At 40.5% G+C, this 18,336-nt stretch overlaps 1 protein-coding gene across 2 annotated transcripts; it reads left to right on the top strand.

Annotated features, from left to right (window-relative positions):
• On the top strand, positions 1 to 14,790 carry ZBED4 (zinc finger BED-type containing 4). 2 transcript variants are annotated; one of them, XM_083399400.1, is made up of 5 exons: positions 97 to 277; positions 4,186 to 4,432; positions 5,901 to 5,951; positions 7,113 to 7,217; positions 9,628 to 14,790. In XM_083399400.1, the coding sequence occupies exon 5, from the start codon at positions 9,987 to 9,989 to the stop codon at positions 13,485 to 13,487; it is 3,501 nt and encodes a 1,166-aa protein (XP_083255526.1). In that variant the 5' UTR covers positions 97 to 277; positions 4,186 to 4,432; positions 5,901 to 5,951; positions 7,113 to 7,217; positions 9,628 to 9,986; the 3' UTR covers positions 13,488 to 14,790. The 2 variants fall into 2 exon arrangements, with proteins under 2 accessions (XP_083255525.1, XP_083255526.1); XM_083399399.1 differs by lacking the exon at positions 4,186 to 4,432 and having other exon boundaries at positions 1 to 277.
• The last annotated feature ends 3,546 nt before the right edge of the window (positions 14,791 to 18,336 follow it).

Consider the following 18,336-nt stretch of genomic DNA (forward strand, 5'->3'; position numbering starts at 1 on the left):
GATGACGCGCCTCGTCGCGCGCGACGACGACGCTCCCCTCCGGCTTCGACCGCCTCCCCTTTCCCTCCCCCACCGGCCGCGCGCCGCCCGTGGCACATGCGCAGTGCGCGGCGTGGTCGGCCGAGCCGGGTGTATGTGTGTGTGTGTGTGTGTGGAGGGAGGGAAGGAAGGAGGGGAGTCGGCGTCGTTCGGCGTCGCGGCGGCAGCGGGCGAGGCGAGACAAAGCGGCCGGGGAGGCGGGCCCGCGTCGAGTCGCTCCGCGCGGGAGAAAGACGAGGTGAGCGAAGGGAAGGGTCCGGCGCTCCGTAGGTAGACATAGATATATATATGTGTGTCTGTGTGAGGGAAAGCGAAGCGCCTGTCTCCTCAGCCTCCCCACCCCCAACCCCGCGCGGACTCCTTTCGGCCGGCGAGGGACGCCTCCTGGCCCGTCGGAATCCTTCCGCTGGGACCAGGCCCACCCCCTCAGGAGAGAGACACGGCGCGAGGAGGGGGGGCGCCTTTCAGAGGCCGACACCCCCCCTCCCAAATAAGCGTGCGCCGGCCTTATTGTCTGTGAGGAGAGCCTGAGGGGAAGAGAGAGAGGAACTCCATTCACACACTTAATTCATTCCTGGGCCTTGAGGAACAACCCCCCCCCCTCCGAACAGCAACGCCTTATGTCCTCCCACTCTTCCCCCCCCCCTCCAGTGCCGGATGAGGAAGGGCTTCTCTCTCCACCCCCCACCCCCTCTAGAAGGTGCTGGGCCGCCGCGCGTCCCTTCCTGGAGCGTGGCTTTGTCTGCCCCTCGGTTCGGTTCCTCTCTCAAACCTTTCCCTCCCCCCGCCCCAGCAACAACCACCACCACCCGCTTTGAGTTCTCCTTCCCCTGGGAAACGCCCGTGGGGTATGTCACCCCCACCCCAAATTTTATCAATTTGATCCATAGGGTGTCTTCGGCCTCCCCACGATAAAATATTTCAGACAGACAGAGACACACACACACACCCCCAAGTTGATGGGCATTGCCATTCAAATGGATCTATAGGGGTCTTCGGTTTCCCGACAAAAAATTACTTCAGACACACACCCACACCCAAGTTGATGTGCATTGCCATTCAAATGCCATTCAGATTGATCCATGGAATCAATTCATTTTTTAATGCTTTTCAGGTTTACACATTTCCCTAATTTTACCGTCATTTTAACATTTCAGAGCTTGGCTTCCCTCCCCCTCTTTCTGCTGTTGCTTAAATTTATTATTAATGGCTTCTGCATATCCGAATGAACTTAATTTGCTCATTTGTTCATCTACTTTAAATATATACTCAGATCCATGGGATCAGTTACTTGAGGTGGGGCTTACCTGGCTGCCCCCCTCCCCCAATATTTTATTCAATTTGGCACGCACACACTGAACCAATGCAATAGTCCTCTTTGCTATGTTTTTTTTTTTCCTTTGGGGGGGTGTCTCCACCCTCCACTTACTGGAAGAGGAGGTAGATGGGCTGACAGCACACCTTTTCTGACAGCAAGCTTTGCTCCCCCCTTGCCCACTTTGCAAGCAGTTTCTCTCCCCCCCCCCCAGTGACAAATGAGGGACCCTTGTGCAGAGTCTAACAGCAAAAGGTGCTAAGCTCTATTGGGCTAATCCTCTTAGCTTCCCAGGCAGAGGGGGAGGCACTTCCAGGGATTGTTTCTACCATAGGGATGGGAAATTTAAGGCCACTTCCAGCTCTCCAGCAAATATATGTGCATCTGTGCAGTTATCACAGACCTAGAGCATTCAGCCTGTGGGGTTGTGGTTTGAGACTGATTTCTTAAGGTCTAAGCACTTCTTCACAAGTGTTGGTTAAGGGACTCTGTAATTTATTAAATCACCCTGATGCAGAGTAATCAGAGTGTTAATAGCCATTCTGACCTTACAATTCAATCCATGGCATCTCCAGTTACAAGTATCTCAGATATCAGGGGTGGAAGAGACCTCTGCTTGAGACCTTGGAGAGTGGCTGCTTGTCAACATAGGCAGGATCAATGGACTGAATTAGGGATCAATGATCTGGCAGCATTAGACAACTTTTTAATGCATGCACATGCACACTAAGGGACAATTCATCCCCCACTTCAGCCCTCACATGGAGGTTGTCATAGACCACTTCCCAATGGCAGCTCCATGGTTTAAACTTTTATTATATGTCATCCCAAATGCGTGAGGTTTCTTCATGCAACATCTTGCATCCCCTTCAACCAACTAACAATTGCTTGGAGTTGTGTATGTTTCAGCCAGATCATGGACTAGGGAACATTTTAAATATTTGTTTGCTGTTTGGAGAGTCATAAGAAGAAAGTGTTTTTTGCAGCCTTCATGTTTCATTTAAACTTGCCCTAGGAGAAATTGAGTAGGTGAGGGAATTTTATAGATCCAGCTTGTGTTAAAAAACAACAACACTGCTGGAAGAAAAAATTCTTTGCTTACTAATTTCTTTCTTTCTAAAGTTGTTGGTCTTAGGGATTCAAAACAAAAATCTCTAACAATAGCAGTTGTGTTTGGTTTGATTTCAATCTACTGGTAGAGTTTAGCCTCGTAATAAACCTCCCAGACTTGAGTCTATGGTCTAGAAGTCAGGTTCAACTTGTTTCCTGATCAAGCTGTGGAACTGCTTAATGATTTGGCTTGATAAATAGAGACTAGTATAAACTGTCCCTCAAACTGAATTATTTACTGTGGTGGGAGGACCTTGGTGTTTTGAACTACAAACTATTTTCTGTTTTAATCATAAATTAAAACAAAGGAGGAATAACCTGATTGTTCTCCTTTTCCTTTCTTATATTCCAGATCATTGCACTTTTGCACAGGATGCAAAGTTTGCCAGTATGATATGCTTTGTATAATGTGTGTGAAGCATTAAAGTCTCATTTCTTTCCATCTCATAAGTGATACTTAAATGTCTGTGTTTCTAATGTCTGTATTATGCAGATATTGTGCTTTTGAATGCATATCTAATGTGCAAGTATTACAGCCCTTTTAAGTGATTTAGAAAGATGTCCAGTGCTATTTGTTAAGGAAAAAAGTATAATGGCTCATATACTGGGACCTACAGCTGTTGGATTCCAACTCCCATCAATCCCAGCCAGCATCAGTGATTGGCCGGGGAGATGGAAGCTGTAGTCTAACAACATCTGGTGGCTCCTTCCTCTAATATCATAAGCAGAACCTTAGAAGTCTGAAAAGCTGTCTTATGTAGGCAAACTAAGACCCGGGGGCCGGATTCGGCCCAATCGCCTTCTAAATCCGGCCCGCAGACTGTCTGGGAACTGGCGTGTTTTTACATGAGTAGAATACGTGCTTTTATTTAAAATGCATCTCTGGGTTATTTGTGGGGCATAGGAATGTGTTCATTCCCCCCCCCCCCATCAATATAGTCCGGCTCCCCCACAAGGTCTGAGGGACAGTCGACCGCCCCCCTGCTGAAAAAGTTTGCTGACCCCTGTACTAGGAGCTGCAATTGAAATATGGCTTCCTTGCGAGTAGTCTTGGTGAGAAGTTGGAATTCTGTCCTGTGGCTCATCAATGTATATGCATCCTGTGTGAATGCTTTCTTGAATCTTTTAGCTTTTGTAATACATGAAATATAAAAATACAAGTATAAAAATAATTATTATATTCTTTGCTTCCATTTAAGAGTCTGTAGAATTGTAGCCTAAATTTGAAACGTGAAATTAGTTAATTGTAACTAAATCAAGTCCCATTTTTAGCACCCCACCCCCCATTTTGTTCAGTGGAGCTTCCTTGCAAATAACTGTGAAAAGGATTGTAATCTTAGCTTGACTGGTAGAGCATAGGAGCCCTTAATCTCAGGGTCGTGGGTTTGAGTCCCACATTGTGGGAAAGATTCCTGCTTTGCAGGGGGATAGACTACATGACCCATTTGCCCCTTCCAGCTCTACAGTTTTATGATTCTGTGACTCCAGCTAGATGGAGTCCATGTTAGCAATTTCAGAATAATCACCTCAGGTTTTCGATTCGGAATAACCAAAACAGACCCCTTTTCCACCCTGAGTAACAGCATACTAGGGTGTTGAGGAGTAACCACCCAGATTAGTATTGCATATAGTTAGCAATTTGTTAACATTTTCGAAATAGGAACTTCAGCGGATTATCCATGTACTTAGGTCGGCCTTGTATGTAACAACTTGTCTTGTAGCCCTAGATGACCAGGAATTCAGTGCAAACAAGTTCATGTGGGCTGACAGAGGAGGAACGGATCACTTCATCCATCCCCTTTTCACCTTCCTCCTAAACCAACATGGAAATGCAGCTGGCTGGAGAGGACAGCTGGATCATTGTCCTTTTTTCACCAGTTCCCTTGGCAGAAGGCTTTTTTTGCTAATCGGCTAAGAGGCTAGTGTTTCCATATTGGTTGCTGCTTTGTAGCCAGCATACAAACACAGGTTAGTTATTTAATATTTATTAATTAATTTGCAGGGTAGTAGCACAATCCTGTGCATGTCTAGTCAGAAATAAGTCACTTTTGAGTTCAATAGACCTTACTTCTAGGTAAACTTATATAGGATTGCACCCTAACATTTGTGTACTAATTTGCAAGGCTGACATATTTTGATAGAAAAAGTCACAGTTGTAAACAACTAAAAGCCCCTTCATCTATTGCCTCATGGACTTATACTAAAACCCTGGGTAATGTTATATCTGTGGTGGGCTTAGACGCTCTCCTTTAATTTACAGAGACCACAGGCTGAAAAAAGTGTTGTTTAAAAAATAATAATTTTGCATTGTTATATTTTACACCTATTTTAGCACCATCATCTCATCTTCTCAAATTTCATTATTTTAATCTTCCAGTAGTTTCTAGATTTTCCTGTTAAAAGAAGAATATTTATTTACATCCCTGTAATTTTTGCAGAACAGGATAGCGTAGGCCACTTCTTCTTCTTTGGTGATCACTCACAGCTGAGTAAGATTGTCTTCCATAAACACGGTTTTACCAGTGAGTTCTTAAGTGACTGTAGAGGCCAATTCTGGATCCACACGTCCTTCCACAGTGGGGACATAGGTTTCCAGGTGGGAGTTGGTCACGGTGAGGGTTTGCCAAGCGTCCCTTCCTCTTAGCACATTTCTCCCTTGCATCCTGAGCTTGAGTGTTCTCAAAGTCCACGACACCTTTGGTAAAGGCTGTTCTCCAATTGGAGCGCTCGCAGGCCAGTGTTTCCCAGTTGTCAGTGTTTGTATTACATTTTTTAAGATTTGCTTTGAGAGAGTCTTTGAACCACACCCAAAGTAGTTATATGGGTTGCTTTTCAGATAGGCTTTGGATATACTTGTGTTTGAAATTTGGAAGTGCAATATTTGTTGATAACAAAAATATCCTGACCAGTTTAGAAACTATGAACTATGGGATGACATATAGCCTCCAGTATATTATGCTCTTTTCCTGTCCATCATATATATGAATGAATATATATGAATGAATGAATGAATGAATGCATGCTGGAACAGTCTCTGGTTTCCAGTTGTGTATCTGTTTCCATTCTGGATCTTTGCAGCTTCATGCTTCATTGTGTTAATTTATAAATGATCTTTTAAACATTTCATATTGTTACAAAACTGGACAGTTGTTGTGTGCTGTTCTAAGATCTTGCTTGCATACTATATTTGTCTGATATCCAACATTAGTCATATTTGGAGTAAACTCATTTGAATCAATACATTTTAAGTAACTTTACATGGCAGTGGTGAAGGATGCATATTAAAAGTTACAAAAATAAGATATGAGTATGGTTTGATGCACTAGAAGTGACTATATGGAGAAAAGTGGGAATCTTTTATACACTTAGGTCAAAAACAAAGGACATGGATTTAGGTCTCTCTTCTTTTCTTTCCCCCTCTGTCCTTCCCCTCCAGATCTGGAGATTGTCTCTGAAATGAAGCCAGGGAAGACAATAGGCCAAATAGGTGAGTGCCCTGTCAACCATATTTATTTTCATTGACTTGCTACATTTTCCACGTGAAATTATTATTATTTTTAAAAAATGTATCCAGCCTTCCCATATGTGCAGCTCTCAAAGCGGATAATGCTGATAAAAACAAGTAATAATACATAGTATCACTAGAAATAAAACTTCTAACAACATCATTCAAATACAAAAGCAGCAAAACCAGAAACAAATCCCAATAAGAGAACCAGTCTGCCTATCACCACAGAGGACAAAGGCATGTGGAAATAAGTGTCTAGTCTGGTTTCTAAAGACAGGGAGGAAGAACAGTGGCTGGATATTCTGAGACGAAGAATTTCATAAACTAGGTGTCATCACTGTGGGTGCTTTTCTTATGTATCCACCTGCTGTTTTTCAAGAAATAGCGGGAAATAGAGCAGGGGCTCTAAAGAATGTGGGTGGGTTCATAGGGGAGAGATGGTCTTAAAATATCCAGTGCCTAATGTATTTTTAAAAATCAAAGCCAGCATTTTAAAACGGACTTGAGCAGATTGACATCAAGTGAAGAATGATGTACTCAAAGCATTGAGTTGCTAGCAGGCTGCTTTAAATCCTTTTGTCAAATTTTCCATGAAAGTTAATTATCTGAATAAGTAGCAATGGAAGTGATGTCCAACTATATTAGGTGGTTTCTAAATGCTTCACCATTTCTGTTGGAGCTTCTTTCTTAACTTGAAGGTAATTAAATTGCTCAGTTTTTGAATTCAAATAATTGCTAATAATCTGAGTGATACATAGTTCAGACGCTGCAATCAACCATGGCTTGTTGTGAGGAGAGTGCATTACAATAGACCTCTGTGTTCCCTTCTTCCTTTACCTATACCAGGGGGATGGGGTATTTTAATACTTCAGGTGCAGTTTGCAAAACAAACCACATTTTCATGTTTTGTTCAATTATGGGAAATTAGTTTGTGCTCAGATGAAACTGGAAGTTTCAAAGTTTTGAACCTCATTCAATGCACATGAAGGAAGAGGTTTGTCATTAGGTCTTAATTGGATCATACTATCATTACTAAGAGAATGATGCCTGGATTTAGAAAAAATCATTAAACAGACTCAAAAGTAGTTAATGCAGAATAATGAGGAAAATATAAAAGGAGTGTTATTTGTCTTTGTACAGGGTTTCAGAGAATGTGGACATCTTTCTTCAATAAATCAAAGAAACTGTGAAAAAGTCAAGTTTGTCTATCCACATGGGCTTAATGAGAAGGATGAAGCCTACAAGGTAGGTGAAAAATTACAAAATGCACCAAACATTTTCAGATTACTACAAATTTGGGAGGTAAATTGAAACGTTTGTTTCAAATAAAAAGGGATGCATTTAGGAAATTGCAATTTAGAGGTTTTTATTGGTCTTATCTTAGCCTCTTGCTTGTTGAGGGGAAGGAATTCTGCAGTTTCCTCCTTTAGTAGTGAGTACCTGCCTGCTCTGAGCCACCACTCTTTACCCTCCATGCATGCTAAATTCTGTGGGAGTCAGCATTGTGAGAAAGTAGATGAAATGAAATATAAGAAGTTAGGGATTTTGGCTTAAATGTAACATGATTTATGCTATAAAGCAGACTGACTTAGCAAAAAATCTTGAAGGTGGAGATTGCTCAGTTGCAATGTAAACCATGTCATGGGCAGTCTGGCATTTTCATGTGTTCCTGTCTCTAAATTGTCCTCTAGGGTAATTATGGATAGCTCTGCTGATTGCACTTTTCTCAATAATAAGTGAAATGTAGACTTTACAAATATCATTGTTTGAAGTGGTTGAGAGTGGAATTGAACAACTCCCGGATTTATCACAACAATTAAGTATTGGAACCTTCTTTAAATAACATGCATATTTTACCAACTCTGCTATTCAGAGCTTCAAACTGTGTATGAAGAAAAGGGGAATATCAAGGGGGAACAGCCCTCTTAATTAAATATGTTCATTCTTAGCTGTTATCTCAATGAAAACAAACTTAAAAGAGGGAAGATTTGATAGGAACATATCTGTCGTGCCAATTTAGCCTCACAGACAAATGGTGAATGTTTTGTGGCTAATAAAAACATCATTAAATGTTGTTATTAAGTATTTTTATTATAAGATCTAACACCTCATTTCAGTTAATATTGAAATTAACAGTTGAGTCAGCATGAATGCCATTCTTTTTTGATGGTTACTATGGACTAGTAGAAATGGAATATACTCCCATGAGTGATAGTTTTGGCATGGAAATTAGACTGTTTTCATATTAAATGGATAGAAATTCTGGAATCTTTGAGAGATGCAGTTTTAAAACCCCCACAGAGTAGACCATAGTCCAAAGACATATCCTACAGCTTTAGGGTTAAGCTTGTGGAACTAGACTAAAATACAGTACATGAAAAGTCTCCCCCCCCCTTCCTGTAGTGCTTATCCTCTTTTGTTTCCTGTCTGTTTGCCTTATTTTATTAGATTAAACCAAGTTGCTATGTTAGTGTCCATGTCTCTGCTTAGATAGGGAGAATCCTGAGTATTATAGCAGGGAAACTAGGGAAACTGTAAACTAGATGGCCAGTGTAGTCTCAGCACCAAATTAACATGCCGTGTCCATTCGCACACATGCCTCCTTCAAAAACTTACTAAAGGGGAAGCAAGAGTTGGGGCTGTTCCATCTCCTTAAATTATGGCGCGAGAGCAATGGCGGAAGTAATGAAAGTGGGAACGGTAGCATAGCAGCCAGGTTTCTGTGACTTAGACTGATCAATTTTTTACTCCTGGGCCTGTACAAAGGCAAATTTACTGAATCTAAAATGATCTGGGCCTGAATGGGAGAATGCTTGGAAATCCTATGTATTCTTCCTTGTGCCCTACTGAAGAAGGGGAAGATATATGTAACAAATAATAAAAAAAATTGGATGGGAGAGAATAGGGAAATAGATGGATTATCTGTACATCAACCACAAAGTGACTCCACCTATTTCTCCATTCTTTCCCACACAGACAAAAAAATAAGATAACAGTGTAAGTAATAAAACGTACAATTGCCTGGTTCATTCCCTTTGTTCAGCTGATATGTAGATTTTTCAAAGTGTTTATCTGACATCAGTATGTCATAAGCCTATTCTGCTTCTCACTCATCATGGTTTTGATTATTTGTTGAATAAGTTCTCATTTATTTTTTCTACAACATTTAACCTTAGATAGTTTTAAGTAGAGACTGTTAATTGGGTGACAGACAAATAATGGCTGGGACCAAAAAAATTTTTGACTAAGGTGTTTTTCACCTTTCTTTCTGAAAGTTCCCATATATAATGTATGCCAAAATGCTTTTGAACAGGACTGTACCTGCAGAGACAGCTTGTGAAATGTTAAAGAGTGTTCACCAAAAAGGCAGGGTTGATAACGGTTCATATCTGGCATGATTAAGCTCTTGGGTACATCTGAACTAGTTGTTTGGGTTCTGGCTGTTACATATACTTTCTGCAAATTTAGAATACAGAGATTTTGTGGAATTAAGTTTATTCTGAAATGTGTGTGTTCTCTTTTTTCTTAATTTGTAAGAGCAGTGATGTTTAATGGCAAAACGTGGAGGTAAATAAGTAATCATTCCTTTTAAGCATATGAAGTAAGCTCAGTTGAATTGATGGAGTTACACATTTTCTATTTTCTTTTTTTCTAGATGATGTGAGAGGACTGAAATTTGAAAAGAATATATGATTTTTTAGAGGAAGAAACTCAACATGATTCTAATGACCCTCTCATTAAGTTTTTTCCCATAACATGAAACATTTTGCAGCATTGCTCATCAAAAATAATACATGACCTGGAAATCTCATGATCCCGGGGGAGAAATGAGATTATGTGCATTAAACCACATGCTCTTTCATAAGTTTGTGTAATAAACATTTCTTATCAAACTACAAATACAAACTTATGTTCCACATCCTTCCTTTTGTATGACTTAAGAGATACAATTTAAACCCAATTCTAAGGATTCACTAAGTTATGAAGAAGCAGCAGAAATAACTGAGGTCAATCATGGATACAAATAGGTCAGATTCTCCACAAATTGATGATAATTTTATGATGGATAAAATTAACAGTTTAAAAGTGGAACCAGAAGATGATAGTAATTTTGCTTTAGAAACAATAGATATAAAAACTGAGCAAGAGGACTTGAGACAGACAGATAGCAGTGATGAACAAGACGATAGAGAAAAGAATTTCATCCACAACAATTCAGGCAAATACATCTCTGCAGAAAATGAAGATGATTATGGATCTCTGTTTTCCCAGTACAGCAGCACCCTTTATGATGTAGCAATGGAAGCTGTAACACAGAGCCTTCTTTCAAGCAGAAATATAAGTTCCCGGAAGAAGTCTCCTGCTTGGAACCATTTCTTCATATCTCCTAGAGACAGCACTAAAGCAATATGTATGTACTGTATGAAAGAATTTAGCAGGGGCAAAAATGAAAAAGACCTAAGTACAAGTTGTCTCATGAGGCATGTGAGGAGAGCTCATCCCACTGTGCTCATTCAGGAAAATGGAAATATGGCGTCTATCTCTTCCTTTTCTTCACCTACATTATTAATCCCGCCACAGCCTGCCGATGTTGGAGATTTAACCAGTGTGCTTGCCCCCATAAAATTAGTTAAGAAAACCGTTTCCAAGATTCCATCCCCAGATCAAATAACTGAGGAGTCTGTTCCCGTAGTTTCTACTGAAGAGATGCCTTCAGACATGTTACATCCTGAAAAGAGCAATAAAGAAGGCAGTGGTGGATTGTGTCAACCCTTTCCCAACAACCAATGTGAAGAAACGGTGGAAAATGTAGCAGAGAAAACGGTCCAGGTTCCTAAGAGTACATCTGGGTCCAGAAGAAGGTCTGCCGTCTGGAAACATTTCTATTTGTCTCCTTTAGATAATTCAAAAGCTGTTTGCATCCACTGTATGAATGAATTCAGTAGAGGAAAGAATGGGAAAGATCTTGGAACCAGTTGCTTAATACGACACATGTGGAGAGCTCATCGTTCTATTGTTCTACAAGAGAATGGAGGTGGTTCAAGCATACCCCCTCTGTACTCTGCTTCTCCAACTTTGTTGCAACCCATACTGCCTTCAGATGGCGATCCAAACTCTGGGTCATCTCCCGCAAAAGTAGCTAAAGAACCAACATCTATATGTTCTTCTCCGGACAGAATGGCAGAAGAAAACAATTCTTCTCTTCCTTTGGGGGATACACTTATGGAGGACTCCTCGTTGTTGTCATCATCTGAAGATATAGGTGAAGCTTCTTTAGTTTCTTCCCCTGAAAAAAGCCCTTTGATATTTGAACACGGCTCTGTTTTTCATCAGAATAAACGAATGATGCGAAAGCTGAAGTCGGAGGTATGGCATCATTTTTCTTTGTCTCCAGGCGACAGTCGGAAAGTTGTGTGTAGACACTGCAATTGCATTATAAATCGCGGGAAAAAGGGTGATGTAGGCACAAGTTGTTTGATGAGACATTTATACAGACGTCACCCTGAAGTCGTCGGGATCCAGAAGAGCTTTATAGATGTGAGTTTAGCAAATTCTCCTTATGCTACCTTGGCTTCTGCAGAATGTTCATCGTCAAAATTGACTGACTTACCCACAATGGTTTCTAATGAGAGACAAGTCATATTTCCTGTCAGTAGCAAAAAGACCTCAAAACTGTGGAATCATTTTTCAATTTGTTCTGCTGATTCAACTAAAGTAATATGTATGCACTGTGGACGTACAATAAGTCGAGGGAAAAAGCCAACCAATCTAGGTACAAGTTGCCTTTTAAGACATTTACAACGGTTTCATAACAATGTCCTCAAACCAGATGCCTCCGAGCCAGTATTGTCCTCTTCTGCAAATAGTCACGTGCCACTGAGCACAGATCTGTTGGGGTCGTCATCTTTCGATGAAACCAATGACAAGTTTTCTGACACTCACCCTGTTGCCAAAAAAATTACCAGTCTTGTAGCAGAAATGATTGCACTTGACCTTCAGCCATATTCTTTTGTAGACAATATTGGCTTTAATCGATTGCTTGAATTCTTGCAGCCTCAGTATTCTTTGCCTTCGCCATCTTATTTTTCTCGTACTGCAATTCCTGATATGTATGATAGCGTAAAAGAAATAATCGTTTCACATCTGAAAGAAGCTGAAAGCGGAGTAGTCCATTTTACATCGGGAATATGGATGAGCAACCAGACTCGAGAATATCTTACCCTTACTGCTCACTGGGTAACGTTTGAGTCTAGGGTTCGACCCCAGTGTGAAGATTACCATTGCTCCGCTCTTTTAAATGTTTCGCAGATTGATTGTGACTACAACGGCATCAGCATTCAGAAGCAGCTAGAATATTGGTGGGAAGCCTGGATCGCATCGATTGGGCTTCAGGTTGGGATTACTGTTACAGATAATCAGACTATTGGGAAGACTTTAAATGAAGGGGAGCATTCAAGTGTGCAGTGCTTTGGTCACACAATTAACCTCATAGTAGCCGAAGCTATTAAAAGCCAGAGAATGGTTCAGAACCTGCTTAGTATTGCAAGAAAGATCTGTGAACGGGTTCATCGGTCAGCAAAAGCAAGGGAGAAACTGGCAGATCTGCAGAAGGAGTATCACTTGCCGCAGCACCAGCTGATCCAAGACGTTCCATCAAAGTGGAACACGTCCTTCCATATGCTTGAACGCCTAATTGAACAGAAAAGAGCAATTGACGAAATGTCCGTAGAGTGCAGCTTCAGGGAGTTAATAAGCTGTGATCAGTGGAAAGTAATGCAGTCTGTCTGCCACGCACTTAAACCGTTTGAAGTGGCAAGCCGAGAGATGAGTACACACATGTCCACTCTAAGTCAAGTAATTCCAATGATTCATATACTCAACCGGAAAATTGAGCTGCTGTTTGAAGAAACGATGGGCATCGATACCATGCTAAAGTCCTTAAAGGAAGCTATGGTGAGTAGACTGTCCTCCACACTTCATGATCCACGGTATATTTTTGCTACACTTTTGGACCCTCGTTATAAAGCTTCCTTGTTCACCGAAGAGGAGGCGGAGCAGTATAAACAGGACTTAATCAGGGAGCTGGAAATACTAAACGCTACCTCAGATGATGAGAAACCTGTTTCCAATGGCTGTGGTACGGGTTCATCATCTAAAAACTCTTACGGGGACAATAATCTTTGGTCACTTATGGAAGACATGAAAAAAGCAAAAGCTCCAAAAGAAAAGGCCAAGTTGCCAGAAGAGATGGTGCTTTTGTACTTAGAGGAAGAAGTACTTGAGCATAACTGTGATCCCCTAACTTACTGGAACTTTAAGAAATCATCTTGGCCAGTACTGTCAAAGTTAGCAGTTCGATTCCTCGGTTGTCCTCCAAGCATTGTCCCATCCGAGAGATTGTTCAGTACATCCAATGAAAACATCAGCTTTAGTCAGTCAAGGCTAGCAATGGAACACTTTGAGAAACTTATATTTTTGAAAGTAAATCTTCCTTTGATATACTTCCAGTATTGAACAAGCTGCCAGTCTAAAAAAATTGTTGCTCACTGGGTAATTACTGTATTTGTAACTTGGATTGTTAAATTGCTCCAGAAGGGGCCATGTATGACATCTTAATCAGTGACTGTAGTTCCAAATTCTAGTTTTATTTTTAAGCTTTCTATATGTCTACATGTGCCTTATTAATAGTCCTTCAGGCCAGATATTGTATATATGTGGTTTTTTTAAGTTCACATTAGATTTTAGACATGTCTTTGTCCCGATAATACAAAATTATGTTGGTTTTAATTGAGAATTGTAAATGAAGTTTTAAAACAGTTTGAATAGAATGGCAAAGAAAAAGATGTAAACAGTTCTATTATGTAGTTTTTTATTCAATTATGTAAAAACCATAAACCAGGTACTGTATATTAGTTGAAATTTGCTTTAATTACACAAAACATTTTGTAGCTGTCAGAAGAAAGCTGTACATAAAGGTGGAATTGAAGCCATCTTTCTATTTAGCAGGTTTTAACTGCAGGCCTAATGTACTTAAAGGGTAATGATGATATTCAAGTGTGATGTATGTGTACTAAGGGTGGCTATTGAATTAGTATTTGACTAAATTAAATTTAGAGGTATTACGGAACATCAGTTATACAGTAATCTATAATCTTGCCATTCAGTGGTCCCTATTCAGGTTTTTTTTTACACTGTAACTGAATTAGAGCTTGAGTATTTATAAGGTCTTTGGGATGTTTATTTTCCATTTTTTCCAATTAATGTTTGTTATTTAATACAGTTTATTGAAAGGTAAAATATAAAGAGTAGGTATTATGCTAAAGCCTTTAAAAATTGAGTGCAACAAGACATCCGATACTTCTTGGTGTAAAAATTAAGTCTTGGTTTCCCATGTAATTGAAAAATGTGCATGACATCCTCTTGCATTCCTGTTAAAAGAATATGATTCTCTATGAATATAACCCTTACAGTTTGGTGCCCTGCCTAGAATATTATATAGTAGATCTGACCCATAATTGACAGTGTCCATCAGGCAAATAAAATATTGTAGAACCCTTTAAACCTTGAACTGAGGTAAGAATAGCCAGCATTTTAATTGTAAACAGTATGGTCTCAACTTTTTTTTTAATATTAAGATTTGTCTCCCCATTTTTGTGCATTGATGAAATTCTTTAGGGGAAATGAATTGACTATGACCTTTAGAAAAGATGTAGTTTTGTTAAAATACTGTACCTCTGCCTAATTTTTGCATTTACTATGTTTTAGTGTATTTATAAATGGTGAACTCAGTTTCTGAAATTAAACCTCTTATTTGCAATTTTTAGAGTGAGTTGAATTACCCTATTTTCTCTTTAGAGTGCAGTGAGAATTTCTGGTGGAAAAGTACTTTGAGGAATGTGCAGAAGTATAGCAAGTGCACGGGGTTACATTAAACAAGAATTGGGGAGGGCACTTCTGCAATCTTTCAGTCAAAATTTTCTTACTTTCTTGTATTTGTTTTGGTCTCAGTTGGATTCCATTACTTAAACTACCAGTTGCAGAAAATGATGTATGTGACATAGCAGTTGCATTAAGAACATACAGTGATAAGTACTGGTTAGAGATGTCAGTCTGCAATCACACATTAGAACACAACGCTGAAGAGCTGTTTACTTAAAAAACAAAGCCAAAACATTTTGCCATATGATATTCTGTTTATTCCATTCTATTCTAAAGCACAATATTTAGAAACACTATACGGTGGTACTTCGGGTTACATACGCTTCAGGTTACAGACTCTGCTCACCCAGAAATAGTACCTCGGGTTAAGAACTTTGCTTCAGGATGAGAACAGAAATCGTGCTCCGGCGGCGTGGCGGCAGCAGGAGGCCCCATTAGCTAAAGTGGTGCTTCAGGTTGAGAACAGTTTCAGGTTAAGAACAGACCTCCAGAACGAATTACGGTAAGTACGTAACCAGAGGTACCACTGTATAGACTAGAATGGAATCAATTTATGGGAGGGAGGGATTAAGAAAATGCATTGAAAACACTTTACTAACAGATGCAGGACAACACCTGAGGCAGATGAGGGTTTCATTTTCATACACGTCTAAATTATGGCTGGTTTTGCCTAACCACAGGTTGTTTAAATGTATGAGCCCAGCCCAGCAACCATGGTTTGTTTTCTCCCAACAAATTTGTTATTATAATATATTCAAGTTCTTACCTGCCCTTCACTGCAAGGTCCCAGGGTGGTTTACAACAATATGAAAATACCAGATTGTAAATTGTTTTACTTGATTTTTAATCAGAAGAATACAATGGGTCCTAAAAATAACACTCTCTGGAGTCAAAGGCCAGGGCAAAGAGGTGTTTTCTTCAGCATATGATAAGGTACCAGATACATGACTTGGAGAGGGAATTTCACAATGAAAATCCTCTTCCAGGCTGCCACAGAAATACCTTCCCCCAGATTGCCATCCCTAAACTTGAGAATAGTAGAACCACAAGGAGGGGCTCCTCAGCAAATGTTAACACCATAGGGTCTATACTCTTTTAATGTGAAGCCATCGTTTGTTGTTGGCTTAGCTTATGGACCATGACTTGTTTTAATGATGGTTTGGCATTATGTCTGAATCCTGTAACCTTCCTTAACTGGTTTGTTTGAGCGCTCCACCCCAGACGTCCACCAAGCTCCAAAGACATGAGCAGCTAGAAAACCAACCAAGATTTGGAGAAACAAGCCAACACTTCTTTGATCTGTGGTTTGTTGAATAAACCATGGCTAACCATTGTTTTCAGGGATTAAAATTATTGCAACCGTAGGGAAAGAGTCAAACTGCCAGTGACCCAACATCAACTTGAAGTGAGCTCAGTGGCTTGCACATTTCTGCTGGTATTTCTGACTCTGAACGCTTAGCATATGGTATTGGGAAGGTTGCTGTTTTAACAAAAACAAAAATTGAGAACACCGCAGTCTTGATCCTGGCCTTCATGCTTGAATAATGTGATTCGTAAAATGAATTTTGTTTATGAACGGATAGATATTACCTATTCTATTCTGTCATAATTATTGAGGTATAACCTCTGTATTTAAAGTACTGTTTTTTGAAAATTAAAGTGGGGTACAGAAATGCACGTTGGGGAGTAAATCCATCAAAGGTAAGCAGTGGTGGATCCACATTTAACCAGTGACATGTTTCATTTGGATTTGGGCTAACAAGGTTGCAAAAAACCTTTTCCCCCTAGGCTCTGTTGTTGGGCAGATACCTTTCAACTGACGTCTTAAGAAAAGGGTGTTTTAAGTTGCTGGGGCAAATAGTGGTGATAGGGGATGAACTGCTGGACCTTATTGGCAAATGGAAGACATAGCAGATACCTGGGGCCAAATGGGATCCGTCCAAAAGGTAATTAAGATCCAAGGGGGGATCCAGGATATCAGGATAGCTTAACATCTGTTATGGGTGGATTATGGGGTTTTCAGGAGCAGTCAGGAACACTGACTCTCAAAATGGGGAGAAGTACGGCAGTATTAGCAGCCATGGCTTTAACCATATTGATGGTCCTACATGGAGACGTGTCAGACAGCATCAGATGCATCCTTGGGAGAAGGCAAGCAATATTTACAGAAGTCTACCATTTTCCATTGGGACTCAGCCCTAGGAATCATTTAACATTCCTAACTTTGGAGGGGGGGAGTACCTGTCCGTATCTCTCATGGACTCAACCAATATTTGAATGCAAGCCAAATCTATGTGGCCATTAAGCTCTTATCCAGGGGTCAATAAACACATGAGACGTAACCAGCTGTGTTCTTAGATAAATAAGATATACTATTCATAGTATCAAATTGTAAATTTCAACAGAAGTAACTCATAAAGTTCAACAAAGCAGAAGACCCAGTGGATCAGATCATTCTAGTCAGTTCATGCATAAGGTCCATCCATGTAATGGTGTCCATTCCACCTGTCTGTTCATAAAGTCCAAACCATCCACATGAAAGGTTGTTACAGTTCCACAAAGTCTGAGACAAGGATTTCCGGAATATTGGCCTCGTTTCGCCGTCCTGGGCTTCATCAGTAGTTAAAGCTCATATGTGATATTACGGGACAGTGGATCTTACGGCATAGTAGTAGCTGCGTAGTTACGTCTCATGTGTTTATTGAGTATGCTTTACGTGACCATAGGTTTGTTGTTGCTTATCCAGGGGTCAGCAACCTAAGGCCCATGGGCCAGAAGCGGCCCGTGGAGGTTGTTTGACCGGCCCAAGAGTCGCCCCTGAACCAAGTTGCTGGAAATTGTGGGTACGCGCATGATCCAGCCCACAGAGGGAACTCCGCAGGACCAATCCAGCCCAGGCAAAATAAACCTTGGCGACCCCTGCTTTTACCTGTTGTCACAACTAGTGACTGCACATACTTGGAGCAGCAGGTATTCCCCAAATCGTGTCAAATAGCATGGGAACCAGCAGTCGTGGAAGGGGTAGGCTTCCCCCCCCAGCAGTAGCGACTGGCATTTGTTTAAAAGAAGTTAATCCAATTGGTGTTTAAAAGGAGTTAATTCAATAGGTGTGTCTTATTAGCAAGGTCTGGTACAGTCAGCAAGACTACAATACCTGATATTCATGTTACAGTGCTGGCTGAAACAGCATTATGATAGCACATAATGCTGCTTCAATGTGGTTTACTACCTCACCTGCCCTTAGTGAAACCAGCTGCTGCTGAATGCCTGAATAAATAACACACCAAGGAAAAACTATTGCACTCTTCTCTTTGACGCAGAATAAAATTGATCACGTGTGGCAGAGGGAGAAGGGAACTGCAGGACAGGTGAACTGGTTTTGCAGGTTGGCATTTGATGCACTGAGATAAATTTTCACCCTGCT

The sequence above is a fragment of the Podarcis tiliguerta genome (genome assembly GCF_965153285.1).
Source record: "Podarcis tiliguerta genome assembly, chromosome: 10".
Lineage (NCBI taxonomy): Eukaryota > Metazoa > Chordata > Lepidosauria > Squamata > Lacertidae > Podarcis > Podarcis tiliguerta.